General features: G+C 34.2%; 1 protein-coding gene across 1 annotated transcript in view; it reads right to left on the bottom strand.

Moving 5' to 3' along the window:
* Positions 1 to 25856, bottom strand: part of tcf4 (transcription factor 4) — a 181739-nt gene that overhangs the window by 70144 nt on the left and 85739 nt on the right. Inside the window, exons 8-9 of the mRNA XM_016548957.1 lie at positions 13476 to 13605; positions 13015 to 13064 (exon numbers count right to left, since the gene is read on the bottom strand). Coding sequence (XP_016404443.1) covers positions 13015 to 13064; positions 13476 to 13605 — 180 coding nt within the window. The remainder of the gene's footprint in view (positions 1 to 13014; positions 13065 to 13475; positions 13606 to 25856) is intronic.

Below are 25856 nucleotides of genomic sequence, written 5' to 3'. Positions count from 1 at the left end.
AAAAAAAAAAAAAAACTAAAATCCAAATGTAACATTTGAAATTAAGTAAATAAATAAAAAAATAAATGTATCTAAAATAAATAAATAAATCTTAAATCCAAAAGTAAATCCAAAAATCTGAGGGATCATGCTGAAATAACCAGGACTAAAAATGTTATCTCAGGCTTGTTTTGTTGTTTCTCAGATTGAGAAATGTATATGAATATAGAAACGTACTTCTTGAGCTGGTGATTTAATGAGCTCAATCATTGCAGATACTGAGAGGGAAGGTGTAATTTCTGGAAAAAAACTGCTCAGATAATGTAAACAAATTACCAAGGAATAATTAGTCCAGACCGAAAGAAAAACAGCGGCGATATCTGAAGAAAGTGATCATTACACTGAGATACATCTTCAAAGAGAGACGTCTTCATTAAAGCCACAAAGACGAACCCAACGTTCAGAATCTAAACGAACGTTTGGAAAGAGAGAGGCACTGATATTGTTTCCTTCAACAAAACCTTCATTTGCTCTAATGAACCCGTCTGCAAGAGTCAATTCACACAATCATGAACCCAAGTGTCACAGACAGCCAGTTTGTCTCTTCTGCGAGCGTCAAATAAATTCAGCAAATGTTGGTATTTCAGCCGCTCAAACACGTCCGAGGGCTTCGTCCAATCGCAATCTTCTGACGGCTCCGACTACAGATTCTAACAAACATTAAACACAGTAAGGAGGCAATTATGTATGCATGATTTAATCTGCAACTAATTAATATGCAAATGTATTCATATGTTAGTTACTAAATTAAAAATGCAAAGCAGCCCTTATGGTGATTCTGTGATTTCGGCACAAACAGTACATTTGAAAATAAAAAAAGCACAAAAACAGCTAGGAGAAAGAAACTTCGCCAACTTGAAGTTCCTCCTTTTAACAGCCTGTTGCTTCTCAAACACGCTGTACGTTTGTATTAAGGCAAACATCTAAATGATGTTCTGAATGTGGCTGTTTAATGAGGTATCTGTGTTTTGTAAGTCCGTTCACAGCCTCAGGACATCACAGCGTCACACGCGCTCATTCTCATTCTCACACTCTGGATCTGGTTAAAGGGCCGCTAACATCTGCTACCTGCCTGACATCAGCCTCGGCATGTGCAAGGCATTATGGGATGCGAGCAGAAACACAAACACATTCAAACCGAGAATAAATGGGTATTTAGTTGAGCTTTAAAGCAGCGGATGACTGATATGCATTTAACAGTTTAACAATGAGACATAAACAAACTTAGTATGTCATAATTTTGACTTTTTATCTCATACTTTTGACTAATGTCACAACTGACCATACCTCATAAATCCACCTTATGTCATTGTTGTAACATTTTTTACTTTTTATGTCATGATTTTTGAGTTTCTGTCAGTTTTTTTTTGTTGCCAAAATGTGACTTTTTATATCATAATTATGATTTAGTATCTCATAATTTTGACTTTTATGTCAGACCTTTGGTCATAATTCTAACTTTTTTCAACCATCATTTTGACTTTATATCATATTTTTGAATTATGTCATGATTTTGACTTACATAATTATGTCTTAGTATCTCATAATTTTGACTTATGTCAGACCTTTTTAAGAATTATTACTTTTTATCATATTCTTGACATTCTATCATAATTGAACTTACAGTGCGTCATGATTATGACTTAACTTTTTTGAAATAATTATGACCTTTTTATCTCAATTATGATTTAGTATCTCATAATTTAAAATTTTCATGTCAGATCTGTTTATCATAATTTTTACTTTTTTATTATAATTTAGACTTACGTCATGATTTTGACTTTACATGTGATAGTTATGACTTTTTATCTCATAATTATGTCTTAGTATCTCATAACTTTGACTTGTCAGACCTTTTTAAGAATTATAACTTTTTATCATATTCTTGACATTTTATCATAATTCGACTTACAGTATGTCATGATTATGACTTGACTTTTTTTGACATAATTATGACTTTTTATCTCAATTAGGATTTAGTATCTCATAATTTAACATTTTTATGTCAGACCTGTTTATCATAATTTAGACTTATGTCATTATTTTGACTTTACATGTGATAGTTATGACTTTTTTTAAAATCTCATAATTATGTCTTAGTATCTCATATTTTAACATTTTACGTCACCTTTTCTTAGAATTATTAATTTTGATCATAATTTGACTTACAGTATGTCATGATTATGACTGTCATTATTATGACTTTTTATCTCATATAAATGATTTAGTATCTCATAATTATGACTTTTTATGTCAGAACTTTTGTCATAATTATGACTTTTTAATAATAATTTTGACCTTGTACTTACAGTATGTCATGATTCTGACTTAATATTTTTTTATCTCATAATTATAACTTATTAACTCATAATTTCAAATTGTGTCATAATTATGACTATAATGATTTTATCATTATTAAATTATTTGATATATTGTTATAAGCATGGCATTCTTTTCTTATGCTGTGAAAATGGGCTTCCATACATACAGACTCAGTCTCCATTTGTTCTGTACTTCATTCCTTTGCTGTTTATGAGGTGATTTCATAGGTTATTGGTGATTTTTCTGTTTTTAAGAATAGGACAGATTTAATTTGGCTCATATATTTTATATATAAACGATATGAGTCAAATCAGACAGAAGCTGGAGTGACTAAATGAAAGGCTTCAGCAGACGAGCGTTACGTTCACAGACCTTCCCCCACGAGCGGCTCCTCTGAACCCGTGCCAGCGGGAGCCGGGGATGCTGGGTCGTGGTGAAGCAGGCCTCTTTTGGCTCTTGGCTCGCTGTACGTGGGGGGAATGCATTCAGAGTAACACCAAACGACACACTTTGATTGGTGCTGCTCTGGTGCTCGCCAGCAGCCATGTGTCCTTCCTGTTACACAGAGCTGTCTCTCTCTCTCTGCTGTTACAGTTCAAGCTCATTATGAGCCGCTTCACATACTCCAAACAAGCCAGAGAAAAATCCCCAATGAGATCTCTTGTCTCAATTGTTTCTCATAAACAGGTGAAATTAAGAAAAAATGGAGACTGAATCGGTATGGAAGCCCATTCTCACTACATAAGGAAAAATAATGTTTCATTAAATCATAATTATGAGATAAAGTCAAAAGACACTGAAGTCATAATTATGAGAAAAATGTCTGAATTTATGAGGTTTAAAAGTATGGAAAGTCTAAGTCATGACATATGTCCAAATTATGAGAAACCAAGTGATGATAATTAGACAAAAAAGTGAAAATTGTGAGATACTAAAGTCACAATTATGAGATAAGTCATAACTATGAGAAATTCAAAATCACGACACAAGATAAAATTATGAGATAGTAAGTGATAAATATGAGATGAAAGTTACAATGTGATAAGTAAAAATTATTACATGCTAAGACAATTATGACAAAATTGAGATACTGAAGTCACAATTATAAGAGTAAAATGTCAAAATTATGATATAAAGTCCCAACTTTGAAAAATGTCAAAATTATGATAAGTATGAGATAAAAGTCTTAATTGTGAGATAAAAGTCATAATGAGATAAAAAGTCAAAATTATGACATGTTAAGTCAATTATTAGAAAAAAGTCAAAATTGAGATAAAAAGTCAATTATGAGATACTGTGTAAGTGAAATTATGAGATGAAAAGTTGAAATCATAAGCCAATTATGACAAAAAACATCATGGCAAAATTGATAAAAACAATGTCTCAAACTGTGCAATCAAAAATCAGAGCTCTCAATACGGACTCAATCATTTCTCGTCAAATGAACTACTGACTCATTGTGTCTGTTTCCTGAGGAATTAAAGGTACAACATTGGAGGCGAAGCTGATACTTCAATTAAGTCTCCTGAGCTCCAAAAGAGCATCACCTGAACAATAGCATGAGCTCTGTGAGGTCGCTCTACATAAACAGTATGTCAGTTTCCCAGCATTCATTAGCTGATGCAGCTCCAGTCATGAGGGGAGATGGTGCTCATGGGTTTGGGGTTTAGCTGATATGAACTGTTTCTCTCTCTACAGCTGCGGCCGTCAGCAGTTTTGGCCCCGCTCTCCCCCAGTGCATGCTGGGACACCTGGGGCAGTGTCCTCCTTTGCAGCTCCATGCCCCAGACAAATAAAATAGGGCAAAAACAAGACTAAATACATTACCTGTCTGCTCTGAGTCTGAAAATACAGATAGAATAGATCTTACGAACAAAACATGAGTTTACAGCTGCATCCGAGATATTAGAATATTCATACAAGTAAAACAAAAAAACCCTGAATATTCATGTAAGTAAAAAAATTTGAATATTCATGCAAATAAAAATGTACGAATATTAATGCAGGTAAAAAATGGGAATATCCATGCAAGTAAAAAAATATTAGAATATTCTTGCAAGTAAAAAACATGAGAACATTCATGCAAATAAAAATTTTAGTATATTAATGCAAGAAAAAAATGAATATTCATGCATTAAAAAAAAAATCAAATATTCAAAATATTATTAATACAATTTAAAAAAATCTGTCAAATTAAAAAAATATTCATTCATGCAAGTAAAACATATTAAAATATCCATGCATATAAAAGAGCTCGAAAAGAACATTCAAGGTTAAATATTATTATGAACAATATTTTAAGGATCTTTATTTTTCTAAAAAGAGCACTGATGAATTTAGGTCATTTCTGTCAATTTTGTTGCCATGTTGTAAGTTGTATTTAAGCCGGAATATTACTATAATATTATACCTCATTGTTATGAGAAAACAGCAGATGAGATCAAATACAATGCAAAATACAAAATGCATTTCATCTGTGCAATATATGGACACACACACACACACACGCACACGCTCATCTGTTCCTGCTGAATCCAAACCCACTGGGTAATAAAACACACTTTAACATGGATAAATTTGTCCAAAATGGATTGATGTTTTAAAAACTGTGTTTTCAGCCAATTAACAGGCATATCATCACCTTAAAATCAATCATGACATTTCTGAGCGATATCAACCCCAATTCTGTTCCAAATAGAAATAAATGTGCAGAAACGGACAGTGATTTGGCAGAGATGTGTGGAGAGCATTCCACATCGGTTCTGAAGCTGGAGCTCACACACACACACACAGGAAACTGACTTCATTTCCTCTGTGCATTGCTCAATGGAAAACATACAGTCCACTGGACCTGGTTCATATAATTCTCTCCTGGATCTCATCTGAGCTTTAACACACACACACACACACACACACACACACACACACACACACTCTCTTTTCCTGGTTTGATTGCTGGAATGCATGTTTATTTGTATCATTATATTGTATTTGCATGTGAGTCACAGAAGTGTGTTTATCAACATTATAATGTGACTCATCCAATCAGAATTAAGAAGTGGAGTGTGTTTTATAAAAATAATTTCATTACTAAAGATTAAGTTCTATATTTAAAGTTTTTTTTTTTTAAGTCAACATATGATTCATGTTTCATCACAATAAAAAGCAGAAATCAGAAGACAAACTTTAGGAAAAACCGAAAGGGCCTAAATGAAGTTGATTTTCATGATGAACATTTAAAACAAAAACAATATTTCAGTGGTGTTGATATTCATATTAAAAACAGAGTTTAAATTTCAAAAGTTCAATTTAAATGGGATGATTTCTGATCATAAAATGCAGACAAAACACACCTGTAAATGAGTCAAATGGATTGATTTCATGGCACTTTTTTGTCATTTTTGAAGCTCAACTGCTTCCATTCACATCCACTATGAAAAATATATTAGAAATATGATTATAAAACTATATAAAATTCCAGTTGAATGATTTATGATCATAAAATACAGATCTGAGCTTTAACACACACACACACACACACACACACACACACACACACTCTCTCTCTTTTCCTGGTTTGATTGCTGGAATGCATGTTTATTTGTATCATTATATTGTATTTGCATGTGAGTCACAGAAGTGTGTTTATCAACATTATAATGTGACTCATCCAATCAGAATTAAGAAGTGGAGTGTGTTTTATAAAAATAATTTCATTACTAAAGATTAAGTTCTATATTTAAAGTTTTTTTTTTTTAAGTCAACATATGATTCATGTTTCATCACAATAAAAAGCAGAAATCAGAAGACAAACTTTAGGAAAAACCGAAAGGGCCTAAATGAAGTTGATTTTCATGATGAACATTTAAAACAAAAACAATATTTCAGTGGTGTTGATATTCATATTAAAAACAGAGTTTAAATTTCAAAAGTTCAATTTAAATGGGATGATTTCTGATCATAAAATGCAGACAAAACACACCTGTAAATGAGTCAAATGGATTGATTTCATGGCACTTTTTTGTCATTTTTGAAGCTCAACTGCTTCCATTCACATCCACTATGAAAAATATATTAGAAATATGATTATAAAACTATATAAAATTCCAGTTGAATGATTTATGATCATAAAATACAGATAAACACACACCTGTAAACGCACATTAAGAATCTGATTTTTAAAGAAATATATCCGTAAAACTTCTCAGAAACATATATTGTCATTACACAAAACAAAATCCTGTGAATTTGATCAGAAACAGTCATATCGGTGATCTGCAAACATGAATGCATCTGCTCTCACGGATGTGCAGTTTGATTCTTTCTGCTGTTTCCAGCCAAATATTTCCTGACAGGAATGTTGGGAACGTCTGAGAAAGAGAGAGAGAGAGAGACAGGCTTTATCTGAGCCGACGGCACCAAACAAAAGTTCTCTGTAAACAGCGCAAACAAACAGGGCCGAACCATCGAGCGCCGCTCAAGACATCAGCATGAAATGGCGGCCGCGGAGGTGAAGAGAGAAACAGATGCTGTGCTGGAGGAGAGGATGGAGGGATGAGGACGAGGAAAAACTGAGGACGAGAACGTGGAAAGAATTTGATGACAGACAGAGGAAAACCTTATTGCTCTTTCAAAGCTCAGGAGAAGTAATGGAGATTTTAGTTACAGTATTCTCACATTTCCGAGGAGAAATAAAAATAGATACAAATGAGGCAATAATTGCACAAAATGAATGTGGATGACATATAAAGTTCATATTGAGATCAGAAGAGATCTTATGAACAAAAAATGAGTTTATAGCTGCATCAGAGATATTAGAATGTATCTAATATATATCTAATATACCTATCCATGCAAAAAAAAAAAGAGAAAATAATATTCATGCAAATAAAATTTCTTAGAATATTAATGCAAGTAAAAAATGAAAAAAATCATGCAAGTAAAAAATATAAGAATATTCGTGCATTTAAAAAATATTAGAATATCAATGCAAGTAAAAAAATGAGAATATTCATGAAAGTAAACACTAGAATAATGATATCAAGTAAAAAAAAAAAATTAGAATAGTCATGTCAAGTAAAAGAAATAATATTCATTGAAGTAAAAATGAGACTTCATGCAAATAAAAAATATAAAAATATAAACGCAAGTAAAAAATAGAACAGAACAAGCAAGTCAATTTAAAAAATATCAATGCAAATAAAAAAAAAAAGAAAAAAAAATGTAATCATGCAAGTAAAAATATATTCATAATATTAGGATATCCATGCAACTAAAACATATTCTCTGTCTTTTGCAAATGCAAGCTTGATATGTGATATCTTGCAAATCTGCGAACATTTTAAGAAAGCAAAACGAGACTGTGAATGTCTCTCTGTCAGCAGGTGTGTTGTTGTGTTACGGTGGAGAAAATCGTGAATATTTTTCTCCGTTAAAGATCTCAAGAGAAGAAATCCAGCTGTCCGTGCCTGCCGTTAAAATCACTGCGCCTCAAAAAACAAATCTCTATTTATAGACGACACAGAAACCTTTCAGAAACACGGCGCTGGCCTTTTTCCACACCAAACGAAGGGACGCGGGGACGTGGCTCCGATATGTTCACATCTTGTTTTTTTGGCAGGACTGAATGAAATCTGACCGTTTATTTCATACGGAGGATTTTTCTCCACTGGGCCGCAGCCAGACACACGCAGCTGTTTCTGTTATTTCTTTCCACTCGCTTAAAAAAAGAACCAAAAAGCCCCACCATGAGATCATTTACAGCTACATTCTCTCTGCTTCTCTTTCCTGGACGGGCTGACAGGTGAATCAGGGGGAGTTTATTTACACATTTACACAACCATTTATCCATTTCCCTGACATATCGCAGTCTGAAAACCAAACGCAATGGCTCTGAAACTCACAAAAATCCACATATACACTTTTAAAGTGACAGTTCACCTGAAAATGATCATTTATTCACCCTCAATGCTGATCCAAAACTGTATGAGTTTCTTTCATCTGTGGAGTGCAAAAGTAGACATTTATTAGAATGTCAACGCTGCTCTTTTCCATTTAATTAAAGTGCATATGAATGAAGGCATCTGAGATTTAAAATGACAAAAGAGCCCCATAAAATCATTATAACAGTTGTCCATTTAATTCTGCTGAACTCATATGATAATTATGATGCTTTTTTTTTCCATTTTGGAGCTCAAATGCCTCCATTTACATCCATTTACTGCTTCAGCAGACTTTGAATATAGTGCATGACTATATTCAGAAAAAATGACATTTTTGGCCTCAGTTTGCATCCATGTTCACTACATAAAAATATATTTCACTATATTCCAAGTCATATGACAGTTATGTCTGAAAAGAAAAGAAAAGAAACAGACATACAGAACAACAGAAAAAGACATATGGAATATGATAATGCTACTTTTTTGGCACTTTTTTGTCATGTTTGGAGCTCAAATGCATCTGTTTACATCCACTCTCATTACATGGAAAATATATTAAACTTACTATTCAGAAGTTGTATGATGATTTTGTCTGAGGAACAGACTTGCAATATAGTGCATGAGTCAAAAAGAACGGATTATTGTGATTGTTGTCATTTCATCACATATGGAAAAGAGCAGCGTGCACATTCTCCTAAATATCTTTTTTTTGTGATATATAGAAGAAAGAAAGTCATAAATCAAATGGATTATGATTTTATGGCGCTTTTTGTCATTTTTGAAGCTCATATGCCTCCTTTCACATCCATATTCACAATATGGAAAAGAGCAGCGTTCAAATTCTGATAAATATCTCCTTTTGTGTTCTACAGAAGAAAGAAGGTCACAAGGGTTTTGAGGGTTAGTAAATGATGACAGAATGTTCATTTTTGTCTGAATTATTCCTTTACGAGTCTCCAACACTAATTAAAGTTACGAGATCATGCTGAAATGAGTAATTTCCCCTTTTTAAATTCTTTATGATCATGAAACAGACTTCATCTGTGTCGGTGGAACATAGCTGCAGGAAACTAGCAAATGACACTCGATTGTTCGCTAATATTTCACAAGTCTCACACAGGAAATCAAACACATGTTCATTAAGTTGTAGTCCAAAACGGCAAGGTTCTGCAGGGTTCACACACACACACACACACACACACACACACACGGTCGGATTTAAACTGGGTTCTCACACTCTGACTCTCCTTCTCATCGCTGCCTTCAACAAGAGCATCAGCAACAGAAACCAGCTTCACTTGTGTTTCAGTGGCTGGTGTTTTTTGTGTGTTTGCTGATGTCCAGTGAAACTAAAGACACAAATTCCTCACACAAATCTGTATTTTTCAACGTGAACGGCTAAAATCACATGAAATCTGATACTTTCAATTACCATCTTATGGTGAATCTCACAAAACCTGTCAAGACAATGTCCATATTTCACCTCAAAAACAATAAAAAGAGAAAGTAGAGAATTTCTATCTAGCATATGAAAACAAATGAAGCATATGAAAACTCTTTATTTTCCTCATGCAAAATTACTACTAGTGATAATAAAAAAATAATAATTTCTCACTTTACAATTGCATTTTTTTTTTTTTGCATTGTAACAATTAAGCACATTTTCACCTTAAATTCTCATTACTGAAATGCTCAGAAACTACATATTAACATATTCAAATATTATTTTAATTGTAAAGCATTTATAGATCATGGCAGTATTTCTTGTTCTGCCTAATTAATACATATTTTTATTTAATTTATTTATTAATTACGTTATATAGTTTATACAAATAAATATGATGTATTTATTCATTTAAATGTAAAAAAAAAATCGTTGAAGTACACGAATGACAATCAAATGAGAATGTTCAATGAAAATAGTCATATTTTAAAAAAGGAAAAGGAAAAGGAAAGAATTAATTCCTGAAAAGGAAAACATGTAATGGTCATGAAAATATATATATTTTTTTTAATCTGTCCTAAAAAACAGGGATTGTTTTCATAATGCAAAATACAATGTCTTCTTTATTTCTTTTGAATATGACAATGTCACATTTTAAATACATTTTATTTAGAAAAATATGTTTTTATCAGATTCACCCTTTCATATGTGTAAATAAATTTAGCTTAGAATAAATATCTATGTACATTAGTAGTAGATTATTAGAAATATTGATGAACTTGCAGGGAAAATGACTCAAATGACACTTGCTTTAAACAATGACCATAAAGTTCAAATGTTGAATCTAATGCACAGATTTAAGACTTCTAATCTTTAACAGAGTAACGAAATATGACATCATATCAAATTAAATTATGAAATCAGTTTGATAATGTTATAATGAACATGACAGGGTAGCGTGTGTAACCTGTTCATTTCAAACACCATATGAACACACTCACCGCATGCGAATGAAGTTCACACACACACACACACACACACACACACGCTCCGCTCCGGTCTCATACGGCTCTATTGTCTGTAGATGTCATTGTGGGGCATATGCTCTCGCATGGCAGCGGAAACCACAAGAGCACAATTAAAAAACACTAAAGTGTGTTTACTGCCACAAACCTGCGCTGTTCCGGCTTATTAAAACACACAGACGGACGACTCATCTTTATATCACCACAAACACTCCAGCATCCGTCCATAACACTCCACATTCCCTCTCAGTGAAAAACAGAGATGTGAGCGATGAATAATTACGCCTAAAAATGCATTTTAAAATCAGACTTAATATTCAAAGAAAGCTACAGTGAATTAAGCAGCAAAAGCTGAAGGAGTGTCAGTCGGATGGACCCTGAACTCACGCCGCAGTGCCGTTTATGGCCTGAAGGGGGAGGAAAAGCTCAGGAAATGGAGCGATCACGTCCCAACTGAGCATTCTGCTAGACCAAACATAATTTAATTAACGCTGTATACTTTAAACAATCCGATGTGAGCGCAGACGAACAGAAACGGGGAGAACGTTCTGATATAGAAACATCTGAGCGGATGAAACGCAATGACAAACACAAGCAGATCATGTGAAAATCACGGAAAACCATGCAAAACATCATCTTTCTCATGCAAAACATTGAGTTAAGAAAGACATTTTTGTACAGTACATGCATTATACAAAACAACATCATAAAATCAAATAATCAATGATTTATGTAGCAATAACACCATTCGTTCACAGTTCTTTCACATATGATTTAGTGAAATCAGAAACAGCTGTGATATTAATCCACAGAAATCCTCATTTCTAAAATGTCTTGTTCTGTTCTGCATTTTTTCCTTCAGCATGTTTATTTTTACTCTAAAGCTTCTGGTCTTTTACTGAACAAACTGAGCGACAGAACGAATCGGACAAACTGAGGAGCACATAATGAACCACAAACTCAACAGCCGTCTGCTCAGCACGAACAAAGATCCTGTGCATTGACATTCACTCAGCACACACACGAATGAACGGAAAATCCTTCAGAAATATTTCTATTATCATGCGTGAAACCAAAAACACCACAGAGCTGCTTTAACACATTTTACTAACATCTGAAAACTGCACAGCAGCTTAGAATTTTAATTAATATAACACACATATAATTTGCTAAATTTAAAGAATAATTATGAAATGTTTATATTTGTGCCAAACCATTTCTGTATATACAAAAACATTTTTAGAAAAGAAACAATTTTGCGCATTTTACAAATAAAGGGAACAGATTTCTAAATGGATTTCATAAAATGTTAATAGCTCTAAATTAATAATGTGTGCAGATAAATTAGTAAACAGTAATTCCACTGACTGCTGAGAAAATGAGAAAATGTCTCAAATGTTTGTCATCTTCAAATCAGTATTAAGCTCACTAAATACAATACTACCATCAGAGATAATTCAACATGAGGTATTATCATCATCATATACTAATGATTTATTATTTAAATTAATAATAATAATAAGAAGAAGAACAGTTATTATTGTTTACATTTAATTATAATTTATGAAAATAATAAACAATTATATGATGTAAATAAAAAGAATCATTGCATTTACAAACTTAGTGTTTGCAAAATTACAATTTACAATATTTAATAATAATAAAAATAGCAAAAAGTATTCGTATTCAAACACACACAGTATGCATGTCTAATGGTATTCGTATTCAAACACACACAGTATGCATGTCTAATGGTATTCGTATTCAAACACACACAGTATGCATGTCTAATGGTATTCGTATTCAAACACAGGCGTGTGTCGGTGCCGTATGTGGCATTAATGAGTCACATGAGGCTCAAAGTGTTTCCCGTGTCAGAAACACCTGCGCTGGAACGACACACACCGGACCTGCGCGGGAATCAGCCGCGATCACCTTCACAGAGACCAAAGCGTCCCATCAGGACTCCATTATACCGCGCCTCTTTCTGTCCTGCCCCTTAAAGAACTACAGCACAATACGGTCCGGACGTCCCGCGGGGCGTCTGCTCCGACACAGAGACACAGAGTTTGGACATTCCAGCGTCATTAACTGGGCCTCACGCGACACACAATACACACTCACACGCTATTGTGCGGCCTCGCTGCCTTTTGACTGCAGAGTTAAAGTCTTTAACATGCTTTGTGCGACTTGCAGAAGCACTTCAGGTGAAAAACGCTCGTGCATAAAAACACTGACTTACTGATGAGGGCAATCCGGGAGGAACTTTCCGAACCTTCTTCGCCTGGACCTCTAGAAAAAACAAAGACAGACGAGATATTTAACCTGATTGATTGAGCAAATGATGATCGAAGTTGCATTGAAATGCAACGAAACACAGTTTAGTAAGTGACAGACAGTGTGTGTGCTTCTGACAGAAATAAAAGCGTGTGCGATTTGCCCTGAAGGTTGACACCTATTGAAGGTTGGCACCTCAAGGCCCGAGGGTTCATGCATTGTTAGGAACACAAATAAAGGGCTTTGAATGCACAAAAAGAGAAAAAAATCAATAATCACAGCAAGCCTCTCTTTTTTTGACAGAAGAGATTAAAATGTGTGTTCTTGAAGATCCTGACATGATGAAACAAATGCAAGGACTTTAAGAATAAAGCAGCTTTTTTAGAGTGAATAAAGCGGCTGATGATGATGATGATGAAGGCTCACCCATGGAGTCGCTGTGAAGGGCTCGTCGGCGCGGGTTTCCTGCGTAATGCTGGTAATACTGTGAGCCCAGTTTGGTGGGAGACACCGTCTCTGGACTGACCATCCCCACCTCGCCTCCCATGAGACTCGACTGGACGCAAACACAAGCGCACAGACACATTAGAGACACTCGATTAGGTTAAAACGCACGATTAAATAAAAAAAAGAACACATTGCTGAAGTGAAACACAAGCAGAAACAGACGTTAGAGACTCGAACAGAAAACATCAGAGAGCTTCTTAACATTCTCAAGACATCGACTGCAGTGTTTGTCAAGGAAACACAAAATATATCATTACACAGATATGAAATAAATAACCGGTTTAGAATACATGGAAATTCTGAAGCTAGATTAAATGCTGCACAACTAATAAAAAAATCTGGAAATAAATAAATACATTTGCTGTGCCACAGTGTTTTCCTTTCATCATCTGTGAAACTTCTCCAGAATAAAGTGTCTGTGATGAGCTGAGGATTTCATCAAAAAATGACAGAAATATACAAGCAGATGCTTGAAATGGCACATTTTGTGCTAAAATGATGCAATGTTGTATTAAAGCACACAATATTTTTACCAAAAATAAAAAAGGCCTTTAATTAAGATTTTTAAAGTTGTGATATTTAAAAGACAATTTGACCTTCATAATTAAAGCCACAGTTTGATCAAACAGATGCTTGAAATGTCAATTTCTTGCAAAAAAACAACAACAACGTGTCCAGTCTCTGCAAAAAAAAAAAAACATTGAATGGTTAGCTGGGTCAAGTCAAACAATTAATTGTATTTTCAGCGGTAGTGCACAACAGATGACGTACTTTCGAGGATAGGTGCACTTCTGTCATTGACCCCACTGGTCGTCTTCAGTTTAGTGCCTTTGCAGATGTCTGACAGCAGAGCTCCTCTTCCTTTACCGTCATCTCGACTTCGTTTTGGAGGTGTGGTGTTTGCCTGAAAGTCAACACATTTGTATGTTAAAAAGCCTGATCTATTCATTTATTTAAAAATACATTAAAAATGCATTTCATTGACTTGAATTTCGCTTTAAGACAAAATTTGTTCTGAATTTCTGAAATTAAAATTCATTTTGATATTTTCTGTGGGGCATAAAGACTGAAAATTATACGAAAAACTTTTTTCAAGAATAAATCATTTTGTTTTTTTAAGACATACATAATTGACATAATTACATAATGTTTTATTATTATTTATTGGGAAAAAAAAGTAACAAATGCTTTAATGCTCAATAATATAAAAAAATGCCCACTAAATGAAAGTTATATGGTGAAACCAACATGCAGAAAAAAAAACATTTATTCCATACAATTGCAGACCCTCATGGCTCTGTGTCAAAGTCAGTCTCTTAAGTTATAAGATTATTATTATTGTTTTTATAACAAATAGTGTCACTCTCCAAACTCCAAAATCTAATGATAACTTTTTTTTTGTTGTTGTTAAATATATCAAATATCATATGAATGATATTTTAGGAAATAAACTAAAAAATTATATTTCTAAATTAATAATTTACTTTTTTGGTCGAAAAACTACTTTGAAAAATATATAAAACAATATTTCTTAATTAAACCTAATGATATATATATATATATATATAAAATTTGATTAATTTAAATTTGGATTATAAAAGTTTCACTAAAAATTTCATTTTTTTTTTGTTTTGCTAAAAAAGTGATGTAATGTTGCATTAAAGCAAACAATATTTCAGAAAAATTCAAATAAAGGCCTTTAAATTTGAAATATAAAAATTGTGATGTTTAAAAGACAATTTGACCTTCATAGCTCCATCAAAAGAATGACAGAAATATACAAACAGATGCTTGAGATGTCAATTTTGTGCTAAAAAGCACTGCAATTTTGAGTTCAAGCACACAGTATTTAAAAAAGTACAAATGCCTTTAATTGCAATTATAAAAGTTCTGACATTTAAAAGACAATTTGACCTTCATAATTAGTCATAATTTCATAAACAATTAGAGAAATGTACAGAAAGTATTTTTTTGTTAAAAAAAGTGATGCTACATTGCAGTAAAGCATACCATATTTTAAAAAATTCAAATAAAGGCCTTTAATTAGGATTATAAAAGTTATGACATTTGAAAGACAATTTGACCTTCATAATTACATCAAAAATAATGACAGAAATACACAGTACAAGCGCGTTCTTGGAATGCCATAACTTTTAAAAAACAAAAAAAAGTGATTGCGATGTTGCATTAAAGTACACAATATTTAAAAAACAGTTAATCAAAATGCCTTTAATTGGGATTATAAAAGTGGAAACAATAAAAAAACAAACAAAAAAACAATTTAACCTTCATAATTAGAGCCAAGCTTTTCCAAAACTGTAAATTCAGGAAGATCATCCATCAATCCAGCATCCCTGCGAGTGTGTGTGACCCAGCGAAGCTCCAAAGCACAAACTCTTCCCATCATTACCCTGTTCTCAGTTAACACTGCTCTGCTAATCAAGCCCAGCTAACGAGAGCTCGCCCGCTCGTTCCAAAAGAAAGCTAACTGAAAGAACAGAGGATGTTCGGAAGTCCGATTCGGGAAAGAGCGCGAGCCCTGGGCGCGAGACGTAACGTAAACTTCCTACCGAACTTTTTAGGGACACTCGGGGGGTAACGTCCCGGGCCGGGCTCATTAGAGGATGTGATAAAGTATGGAGAATGTTTGCGCTGAGCTGAATTCAAATGACGGCAGCTCTCACAACAGACTTAGCGATGCTTGACTAGAGCCGCATTCACATGCAAAACAAGCTAAATAGGCCAATTACGCGGCGGCCCCTGGTCGCAGGCTTCCCCGCGGAGGAGAGCGGGGTCTGCCGCCTTTCACAGGCTAAAACAAAAGAGTCCTTGTCTTAAATAAGTCACCCCCTCTCACAGTTAAGGAGGTTTTTTTTGCAGGAGGGGGGACGCTAAAACAAAAGTGTCTCATTTTCAGAGGGATGAACGCTTTCTCCCAAGCGCCGTTGCCTCGCAACTATGGAGGAAAAGAGCCGGCCCGCCGCGATCCGCATGCCGAGTCTCATGCCCAGTTTGGGAGCCGGCTGGCACGGGTACCCAGCTGGCATCCAGAGGAAATATTAACAAAGATAAATGACACACACCTGAAGACGCCCGTGAAGGATTAATAACAGCAGGCGCATGCTTGCCTGGCCACCAAATGATGATTGCGAGAAACCGAGAAGACATTACCGTAATTGGAAAAGTGCAACAAACAACAATACGGGACAAAAGAGGAGAAAGTGAGAGGGATATCTCAAAAGCTTCTCCAAGAATGCAACGAGATTAAAAAGAGACCAAACAACCCCAGTAATCTCATATTTTACAAGAGATCTTGACGATGTTTCGCACTGAACTCATGCAAACAAAGTTTGCAACCAAAAATAAAAATCTAATTATGCACAGACAAAATGAATTATGCACAGACAAAATATCCTTATTGGAAAAAAAAAATCACAAATGAGATCTCTCTAAAGTCTCAAACGCTTCTTGTAGAATGCAATGAGATTAAAAAGAGATAAAACAGAAATTAAGAGCCGTGAGAAAAATCTCACAGAAGAGATCTCGGCAATGTCTCACACTTCAAGTTCATATTTGCAAAGATATCAAAGTTCATCATTATAGGGTTAAAAAAAGCACAAATGAGATCTCTTTAATTTCTCAAATGTTTCTCCTATTAAATAGAGATGAAACAACCCCACTAATCTCACAGAAGAGGTCTCAACAATGGCTCACACTAAACTCATGCAAACATGTTTGCAACCAAAATTAAAAATCGAATTACGCACAGACAAAATATCCTTATTGGAAAAGAAAAAAAAATCACAAATGAAATCTCTCTAATGTCTCAAATGCTTCTCCTAGAATGCAATGAGATTACAAAGAGATAAAATGAGCTCAGTAATCTCAACAATGTCTCACACTAAACTCATGCAAACAAAATTTGCAACCAAAAATGGAAATCAAATTATGTACAGACAAAATATCTTCATAGGATTAAAACAAACAAACAAACAAAAAAGAGACCTTTTTAACTTCTCAAATGTTTCTTCTAGAATGCAATGAAATTAAAAAGATAAGAACCAGAGATTTAGTCTCATGCTTTTTATGAGAAAACGATCCCTGTAATCTCAGAGAAGAGATCTTGACGATTTCTTACACTAGGCTCATATTTGCAAAGATGCCAAAGTTTGCAATCAAAAAAAAATAATAAAAAAAATAAAATATGTACAGGCAAAAAAAAATTCTAATTGGATTAAAAAATAAATAAAATCACAAATGAGATCTTTAAAGTCTCAAATGCTTCTCCTAGAATGCAATGAGATTAAAAACAGATTCAACAAGTGTCTCAAATTAAGCTCATATTTGCAAAAATACCAAAGTTTGCAATCAAAAATAAAACTCAAATTATATTTACACAAAATATTCCTATTGGATTTTTTTTAAATCACAAATGAGACGTCTTTACTGTCTCAAATGCTTCTCTTAGAATGCAATGAGACTAAAAAACCCCAGTAATCTCACACGAGTCTCAGAAGAGATCTGCTCATATCTGCAAAAAATACAAATCTAATGATGTACACACAAAATATCCTTGAAGGCTTTTAAAAAGTCACAAATGAGGTCTCTTGAAAATCTGGGAAATTAAAAAGCGATTAAACCAAAAGATTGCGTCACATTTCTCCTGGGAAAAGACCCCAGTAATCTCACAGAAGAGATCTCAGCAATGTCTCACCCTAAGATCATATTTGCCAAGATATCAAAGTCTGTGACCAAAAATAAAAATCGAATTATGTGCAGACGAATATCCTCATTGAATTAAAAAAATAATCATTAAGGAGATGGCTTTACTGTCTCAGATGGTTCTCCTAGAGAGCAATGAGATTAAAAAGACATTCAACAGCAATCAAGCGTCTCACAATAAGCTCTTATTTGCAAAGATACCAAAGTTTGCAATCAAAAATCAAAATCAAAGTTCAAAGATTCAAGTTCAAAAATCAAAGTTTGCAATCAAAATTCAAAATCAAATCATGTACAGACAACTATGTCATCCGCCTGGAACGGCTTCCACGTACAACAGATAGATGAAGTGAGAGAAAAGTGTTTATTACGTTTGAAATATGGATATTATTCTTATAAAAACGCATGGAATCGCTACAAGAGGTCTTTACTCACCCCCCGGAGCTGTGTGAGGCACGTTTTATTACGGATGCGCGCGCTTCATTTAACGTGTTTTGGACTGTTAAAGAGAAACTCCCGCCTACTACAATAATAACACTTGGAATAGCCACGGCAATTTTTAATATAACTCCGATTCGTCTGAAAGAAGAAAGTCATATACACCTATGGCTCGAGGGTGAGTAAAACACAGGCTAATTTTCATTCTTGGGTGAACTAATCCTTTAAGTAAAGATCATGTTCCATGAAGATATTTTGTAAATTTCCTACTGTAAATATATCAAAACTTAATTTTTGATTAGTAATATGCATTGCTAAGAACTTCATTTGGACAACTTTAAAGATGATTTTCTCAATATTTTGATTTTTTTTAGCACCCTCAGATTCCAGATTTTCAAATAGTTGTATCTCGGCCAAATATTGTCCGATCCTAACAAACCATACATCAATGGAAAGCATATTTATTCACCTTTCAGATGATGCATAAATCTCGATTTCAAAAAATTGACCCTTATGACTGGTTTTGTGGTCCAGGGTCACGTATGAGCTAAATTTGACAGATTCTTACTGGATGACAACTAGTGACTCATTGGAGTCTGTTTTAATTCTCCTAATGAATTTCTTAAGCGTACTTCAATAACTCAGTCTCTTGAGAAATGAGAGAGCAACCTCCGAGCAATAAAACTTTCTGGTGAGAAAGAAGGAGACAGAGAAGCACAGCAGTGAGATGGATGTTGGTCGTGTGAAAGAAGGAGTGCAGAGCGAAGCAGGGAGGCTAAAAAGAGCAAGAGGCCTGAAGCAGATGAATGAGGACCCCTGCAAGCATCCATCTCCTCGGGTCGGTCCATGCTAAATGGCCCGCGGTCTGCAGGTCTGGCGGACCCACGGGGGGCCCGTTCCCCTCGGACCCACGGCCCTCAGACGCCCATGAGATTTGGCCGCAGCGGGCCACCGTAGACGAGGCCCCCCCCGCCGTTAAACTCCAGCCAAACCCAGAGAACATCAGAAATCTCTCCTTCCCAGCGACCGAGAGAGATCAAACCTGAAGCTAATGAGTGCAGACAGCAGCACGGCGGGAGAAACCACCGCACCGTCATCAGCATCCACTTTAAAGAGTCTTTCTTACTTACGTCACATGATCTGTGTCTGTTCAGAACAGCACACAGCATTACTGCTCCATATCTTGCCCAAAACAAAGCACACTGGATATTGAAGTCGAGTAGTTCACCCAAAAATTATCATTCTCTCATCATTTACTTGTTACTATCCTTTTGTCATTCCCAACCTGAAGGATTTTATTTCTTCCACAGGACACAGATCAAAATATAATGATATAATAAAAAATATGAATATAATAAAAAAAAGTCAATGGGGTCCAAAACAACAGAGACATTGTTCAAAATATCTTCTTTCAGGGTGAATAAATGATCATTAATGACTAATTAAAGGGATAGTTCACCTAGAACTGTAAATTCTGTCATCTCCAAAAATAAATAAATAAATAAAGTATAACATAATATAAAAATAAATATCTAAAATATATTAATTAAAAAAATTCAGAGTTGAACTGTGTCAGAACAAATTCATCTTGATAATGTCAGATAACTTTGATAGAAAGGTATGGAATGAATTCTGTTGAATAGCTGTCAGCTGTTAAATTTAAGCACACAATTAGATAAAACCAATTTAGCTCAACCAATTACCAAGCAGTGCTTCATTTTGTTCAGTCTGTCTGTGGTGTAAAAAGATCGCATTAGCAATTAAAGAAAAAACACTTCAGCAAAACATGCTCAGATCAAAGTGTCTGAATAATTTTTGGTCCAAAATTTTTATCAGTTTTACTGGTAGTCCACTGTACACACATAGTCAGGCTGAGAAAGCCATTATATTTGAATGAAAATAGGCTTTTTTTTAAATTGACATCTGTATCTGGATGTCAATGCAACAACTGATTCCTCATTTGCATAAAGTTGAACTTTTCTCAACTCTGTCTCATTGCTAACACTGTTGCTCATAAGCTTGCCAAAATCACTGTTTGCAATAGTTGCAATAAATGTGCACTATACATTTTAAAAAGGCAAATAACATATTTCCATTCAAATGAGTGAATTTGAAGTGCATTTAAAATGTGAAATGTCTTTGTTTCTGGTGCTTTAGTGCATTATCTGGTGCTGGTCACCCTAGCTGCAGATGTGCATTAACAACCTTAAATGATGCATTAACAGCCGTGTTCATCCATTGTGGTGTGTTACAGACTGACAGACACCGTATATGACACCTGAACTCATGAGGCATCTGAGAATATATGTGTGTGAGTGTGTTTCAGCATCAGCATGTGTGTGTGTGTGTGTGTGTGTACAGGTGTGCTGTTCTGTGTTCTGATAATTAATGGCTGGAGGAGACGCTCACATGCATCAGTTTCCTCCTGCAGAGCTCTGACACGTGTGTGTGTGTGTGTGTTTTGGGAAATAACGGTGGGGGATTTAGCTCGGACTGTGTGCATAAAGGTGGATTAGTTCACCACACACACACACACACACACACACTCTCTGCTGTGTCATCACTGCTCCTCGGCAGCAGCTGAGACAGTTCTCTGACCTCTGACCTCTGACCCCTGCGCTGCGGGACACGCTCATCACTGCCTCATTACTCAGTGCTGAGCGAGTGTGTGTGTGTGTGTGTGTGTGTGTGATGGCATTCCAGAGCAGTGTGAACATTTCATCAACATCCTCAGAATGGAATACTAGCCGACTGCACACTGCATACTGTTTAAAACACTTCTCAAGATCCCAAAGTCAGGCGTCTCAATATGGCTGCTGAAAATTCAGCTTTGCATCACAGAAATAAATTACATATTAAAATATATGTATTTGTATTGTTTGATCAAACAAATGCAGCCTTGATGAGCAGAAGAGACTTTCAAAAACATTTTTATTATTCCAAATGGTAGTGTATATAAAAATGCTACATTACTCATATAATTTAATAATAATAATAAACTGATAAAAAATAAGAATAAATAAATACATTATTCTAAATATGATTCCAAAATCTGTGTATATATATAAATAATAAATATATTATTTATTATAAAATCGATGATGATGATGATGATAAAAAAAAGATTATGAATAAACAATTAAAAAAAAATCTTAATTATTCCAAGCGGTAGTGAATACATAAACTATACTTTTATTATATTATTTATTATAAGTATAATAATAATAATAAATAAAATTATAATTAAAATTATAATTATAAAATAATAAATAAACACATTATTCTAAATATGATGCCAAATGATGTTGTGCATATATAAATTAGAAATATATTCTTTTAAAATACATCTTAATCATCATCATCATGATAATAATGAAAAAAATAATAATAAATACATAATTATACAATATAATTATTCCAAGCAGTAGTGAGTAGTGAAGCACACACATTAATAATAATAATAATAATAATAACAATAAATACTATAACAATAACAATCAAAAAATAAATAAAAACTTATTCCAAAATTATAAAAAATTATTCCAAATGGTAGTATATATAATTGATATATAATAATAATAATAATAATAACAACAATAATTTAAAGAGAAAGTTACGTATATATTTCATACTATAATATAAACATAACATATTTTTCTTAAATACATAATAAATATACAGTACACACACATATATTATGTAAACAAAACTTTTATTTTGGATGAGATAAATCACGATTAATCGTTTAAAAGCACTAATATATATATATATATATATATATATATAATATGTATAATTTGTGTACATAATTGTATAGTGTAATATATTATTATTGATTAAAATGCTACACAGTGAGGTCATGTGACATCAGTGTAACAATACTTCTTGAAAAGTGTATTGTTGTATACTATATCATCTTTTAAATAGTATATAATATGCAGTATGCAGTATGATAGCATTCAATCCCGAGTGGCCTGATACTCCAAAAATCTCCAGAGCTCTGAAAGAGACACTTCTGAGCAAAAACACACGCCTCTTCAAACACCTGAAGACAGAACCATCCAGCACTTTCCCTCATATCATCAATGATGTGGCCTCTCCCACAATCCTCTGTGCTCAGGACACACACCGCCTCCCACAGCCTCCGGCGTCGGTGCGATCCGCAGTCAAAAGACGAGCGCTTCACACTCAGAGACAAACACCTCGCAAACGGAGGAAGGAGAGAGGAAGTCTACACCTCTCCTCATCCTGTCTGCATCTGCGTCTCACTCTCGCCTCCATCACACACTCGTCCTCAGACATACACAGCCTTTTATCTGCGCGCTCAAACGTAATGAATAGGTAAATGCCGGGATAAATGAATATTTGTAAACCCATTAAAGTGGAGGTGATGTTAGCGGAGTCTCAAAATAACCGCCAGCGTGTGTGTGTGTGTGTGTGAGTCCTCACACTGATTTCTGGCTCTCGTCACCTAGCGGAGCTTTAGCACAGGAAGAGGAATTGGATGCAAAGAGACGGCAGGTGAAGAGACACACACACACGGGCCTTTTTACAGCGGGGCTTTTAAGCTTTTAACAAGGGGCAATTAACGCTTTGACGTGAAACAAGGAGAAAAGTACTCGAGCAGACAAGCAGCTAAATATCAGAGAGACACGAGGAGTCGTCACACACACACACACATGCATAAGTGTAAATCACCGCTTTTTCAAAGAAAAATATCTTGAGTTAAACATCAAATCATAAACGAGTCGTGAATGTTACAGAAAGCCAAACAGAGCGAACGATGCGAGAATCACGTCAAAAACAACCTGGACGCTTCGTGAGTATGAATGTCTTACAACTAAAACCATATTTTATTCTTAACTGTTTTAATACATTTGAAGTCAATTTTTTTAATCTTTTTTTTTGCTTTTATTGCTATTTTTTGTACATATGTTGAGATTATTTTATAATTATTTAAAATCCTTTTTATGTAAAGTACTTTGAATTATCATTGTGTGAAATGTGATATAGAAATACAATTAATGTGCTATAAAAACAATAATAATTTGAAAATAAAAAGCAAAATGAGTTGATGACAATTATTGAATTTATAAAAATAACATGATTACATGAAATGAAACATGAATACATAATTTAACATGAATACAACATGAGTTAATGAGAAGCTAATAATTAATGAAATCATTAAAATGTCGAATTAAGATAAATAATTGTAATGAATTAAAGAATTCATAAAAAATAAAAAAACAATAAATAATTTTAAAACAAAAACAGTCAAAATGAATTGACGAGAAGTTAATGAATTCATAAAAAAAATCAAATGACAATAAATAATTTTCAAATAAAAAATAAATAAAAATGACTTAATGAGAAGCTAATATTTAAATTAAATAATTAAAATGTAAAATTAAAATCTAAATGAGATAATAATTGAGCTAATAATTAAATCATACAAATAAAATTGAAATAAATAATTTTAAAATGAAAAATTTAAATAAAACATCAAAAAGATTAACCATTTTCTATGTAAAATGACTGAAAAATTAAAATTAATTTAAAATAAAAAACAAAGCATTGCAATTACTAAAAAAGATCTACTTTAAAGATTTGTTTACCTGCATGTCATGTGACCTTTGACTGACAGCTTTGTTAAATTGTTGAAATATTACCTTAAAATCTAGTTATTTACTATTTTATTTACTACATTTTATAAAAATACATGCAAAGTAATGTATTTGCAATGAATTTTATCTTCTGGTTGGTCAACACCGTCAGCCAATAAACAGCAGCGTTCGCGCATGAAGAGAAACAAGTGGACAGATGTGTGTGTGTGTGTGTGTGTGTGTGTATGTAGTCTTCACCTCAAACCATAACGCAATCACAGGCTGAAACCCTGCACAGGAAACACACACACACACACACACACACACACACACAAACATCAGCCAAAGAAAAGATGATTTAGACAAGTGAAATTCCATCACAATATCCTTCTAAATCAGTGTTCTTATTAAAAGTAAACATTCATTGCAATTAAGTAACTAAAATAACAATGTGGGTAACAGAATATAGTGAATATTGATCCCACAGAGGTCTCTGGATGTCTCCTCCTGGCAATGAAAGAATGTGTGATGTGATTGTAGCGGTACTGTCCATTACAGACAGCCCTCTCCTGCCATGAATTCACTTATGCCCTTCTGCTAACATTCGTGTGGCATTTGCCTAGTATTGTTACTGCGTTGCCTCTGTGTTAGGAGGGGCAAAGGGCATTGGAAACTTCAGAGAGGCCTAATGACTGTAAACACGCTGGGTGACAGTGATGAATTCTCTAATTTCGCTTTGTTTTAATTGGATGGAGAGTCATTTGTTTTAGTGTCCACATATTTGCTGGCACTGGGCATGTTCATTTAACAGGTTCCCACATTACCCATGAGGCCATTGTGTGTCTGTGTTCATGTCTGGATTTGGATGTAGGTTATATTCTGAGTTGCTGTCATTGAATCGGACTGGCTACGTGTTATATTATAGCACACGACCAGCTGAGGCCCCGTGTGTGTATGTGTGTGTGTGTGTGTGTGTGTGTGCTTTCCCACCATTAGATTAATAAACTAGGTTTTCAGCAGAGAGACAGTGCTAGCCTGTGCTGTTACTAATGTGTTCAAAATGTTAAAATGTTACAATGTTGCGATGCAGTTGCTAGGGTGCTCTGGTTGCTAGGTGTTTTATTTCCTTCAAATGCTGTGTGTGTGTGTGTGTGTGTGTGTGTGTGAAATATGTTTATTTGTGTTGCTGTAAACTCATATTCACACTGTAACTCACTTACATCCACACACACAATAAACAATTGAGTCTCGTTAAGACTGTTGCTATGCAGTTTCTAGGCTGTTCTGAGTCGTGTGTAACATGTTGCTATACTAGGGTGTTCTGAGTGTAGTTTACAATGTTGCGATGCAGTTGCTAGGGTGCTCTGGTTGCTAGGTGTTTTATTTCCTTCAAACTTCACTGAAGTTACTCACTTTTGATTTGAATTGCATTGCATTGGCTACACCTACAGGAAGCTGAATTGGACAGGAAGAAGAATTTACTGAATTATAATAACACACACACACACACACACACACACACACACACACACAGAAA

Source organism: Sinocyclocheilus rhinocerous, unplaced genomic scaffold, assembly GCF_001515625.1.
Source record: "Sinocyclocheilus rhinocerous isolate Xijiao unplaced genomic scaffold, SAMN03320098_v1.1 scaffold824, whole genome shotgun sequence".
Lineage (NCBI taxonomy): Eukaryota > Metazoa > Chordata > Actinopteri > Cypriniformes > Cyprinidae > Sinocyclocheilus > Sinocyclocheilus rhinocerous.
Note: the sequence above shows the minus strand (reverse complement) of the source record. Positions and strands in the feature narration are given on the sequence as shown.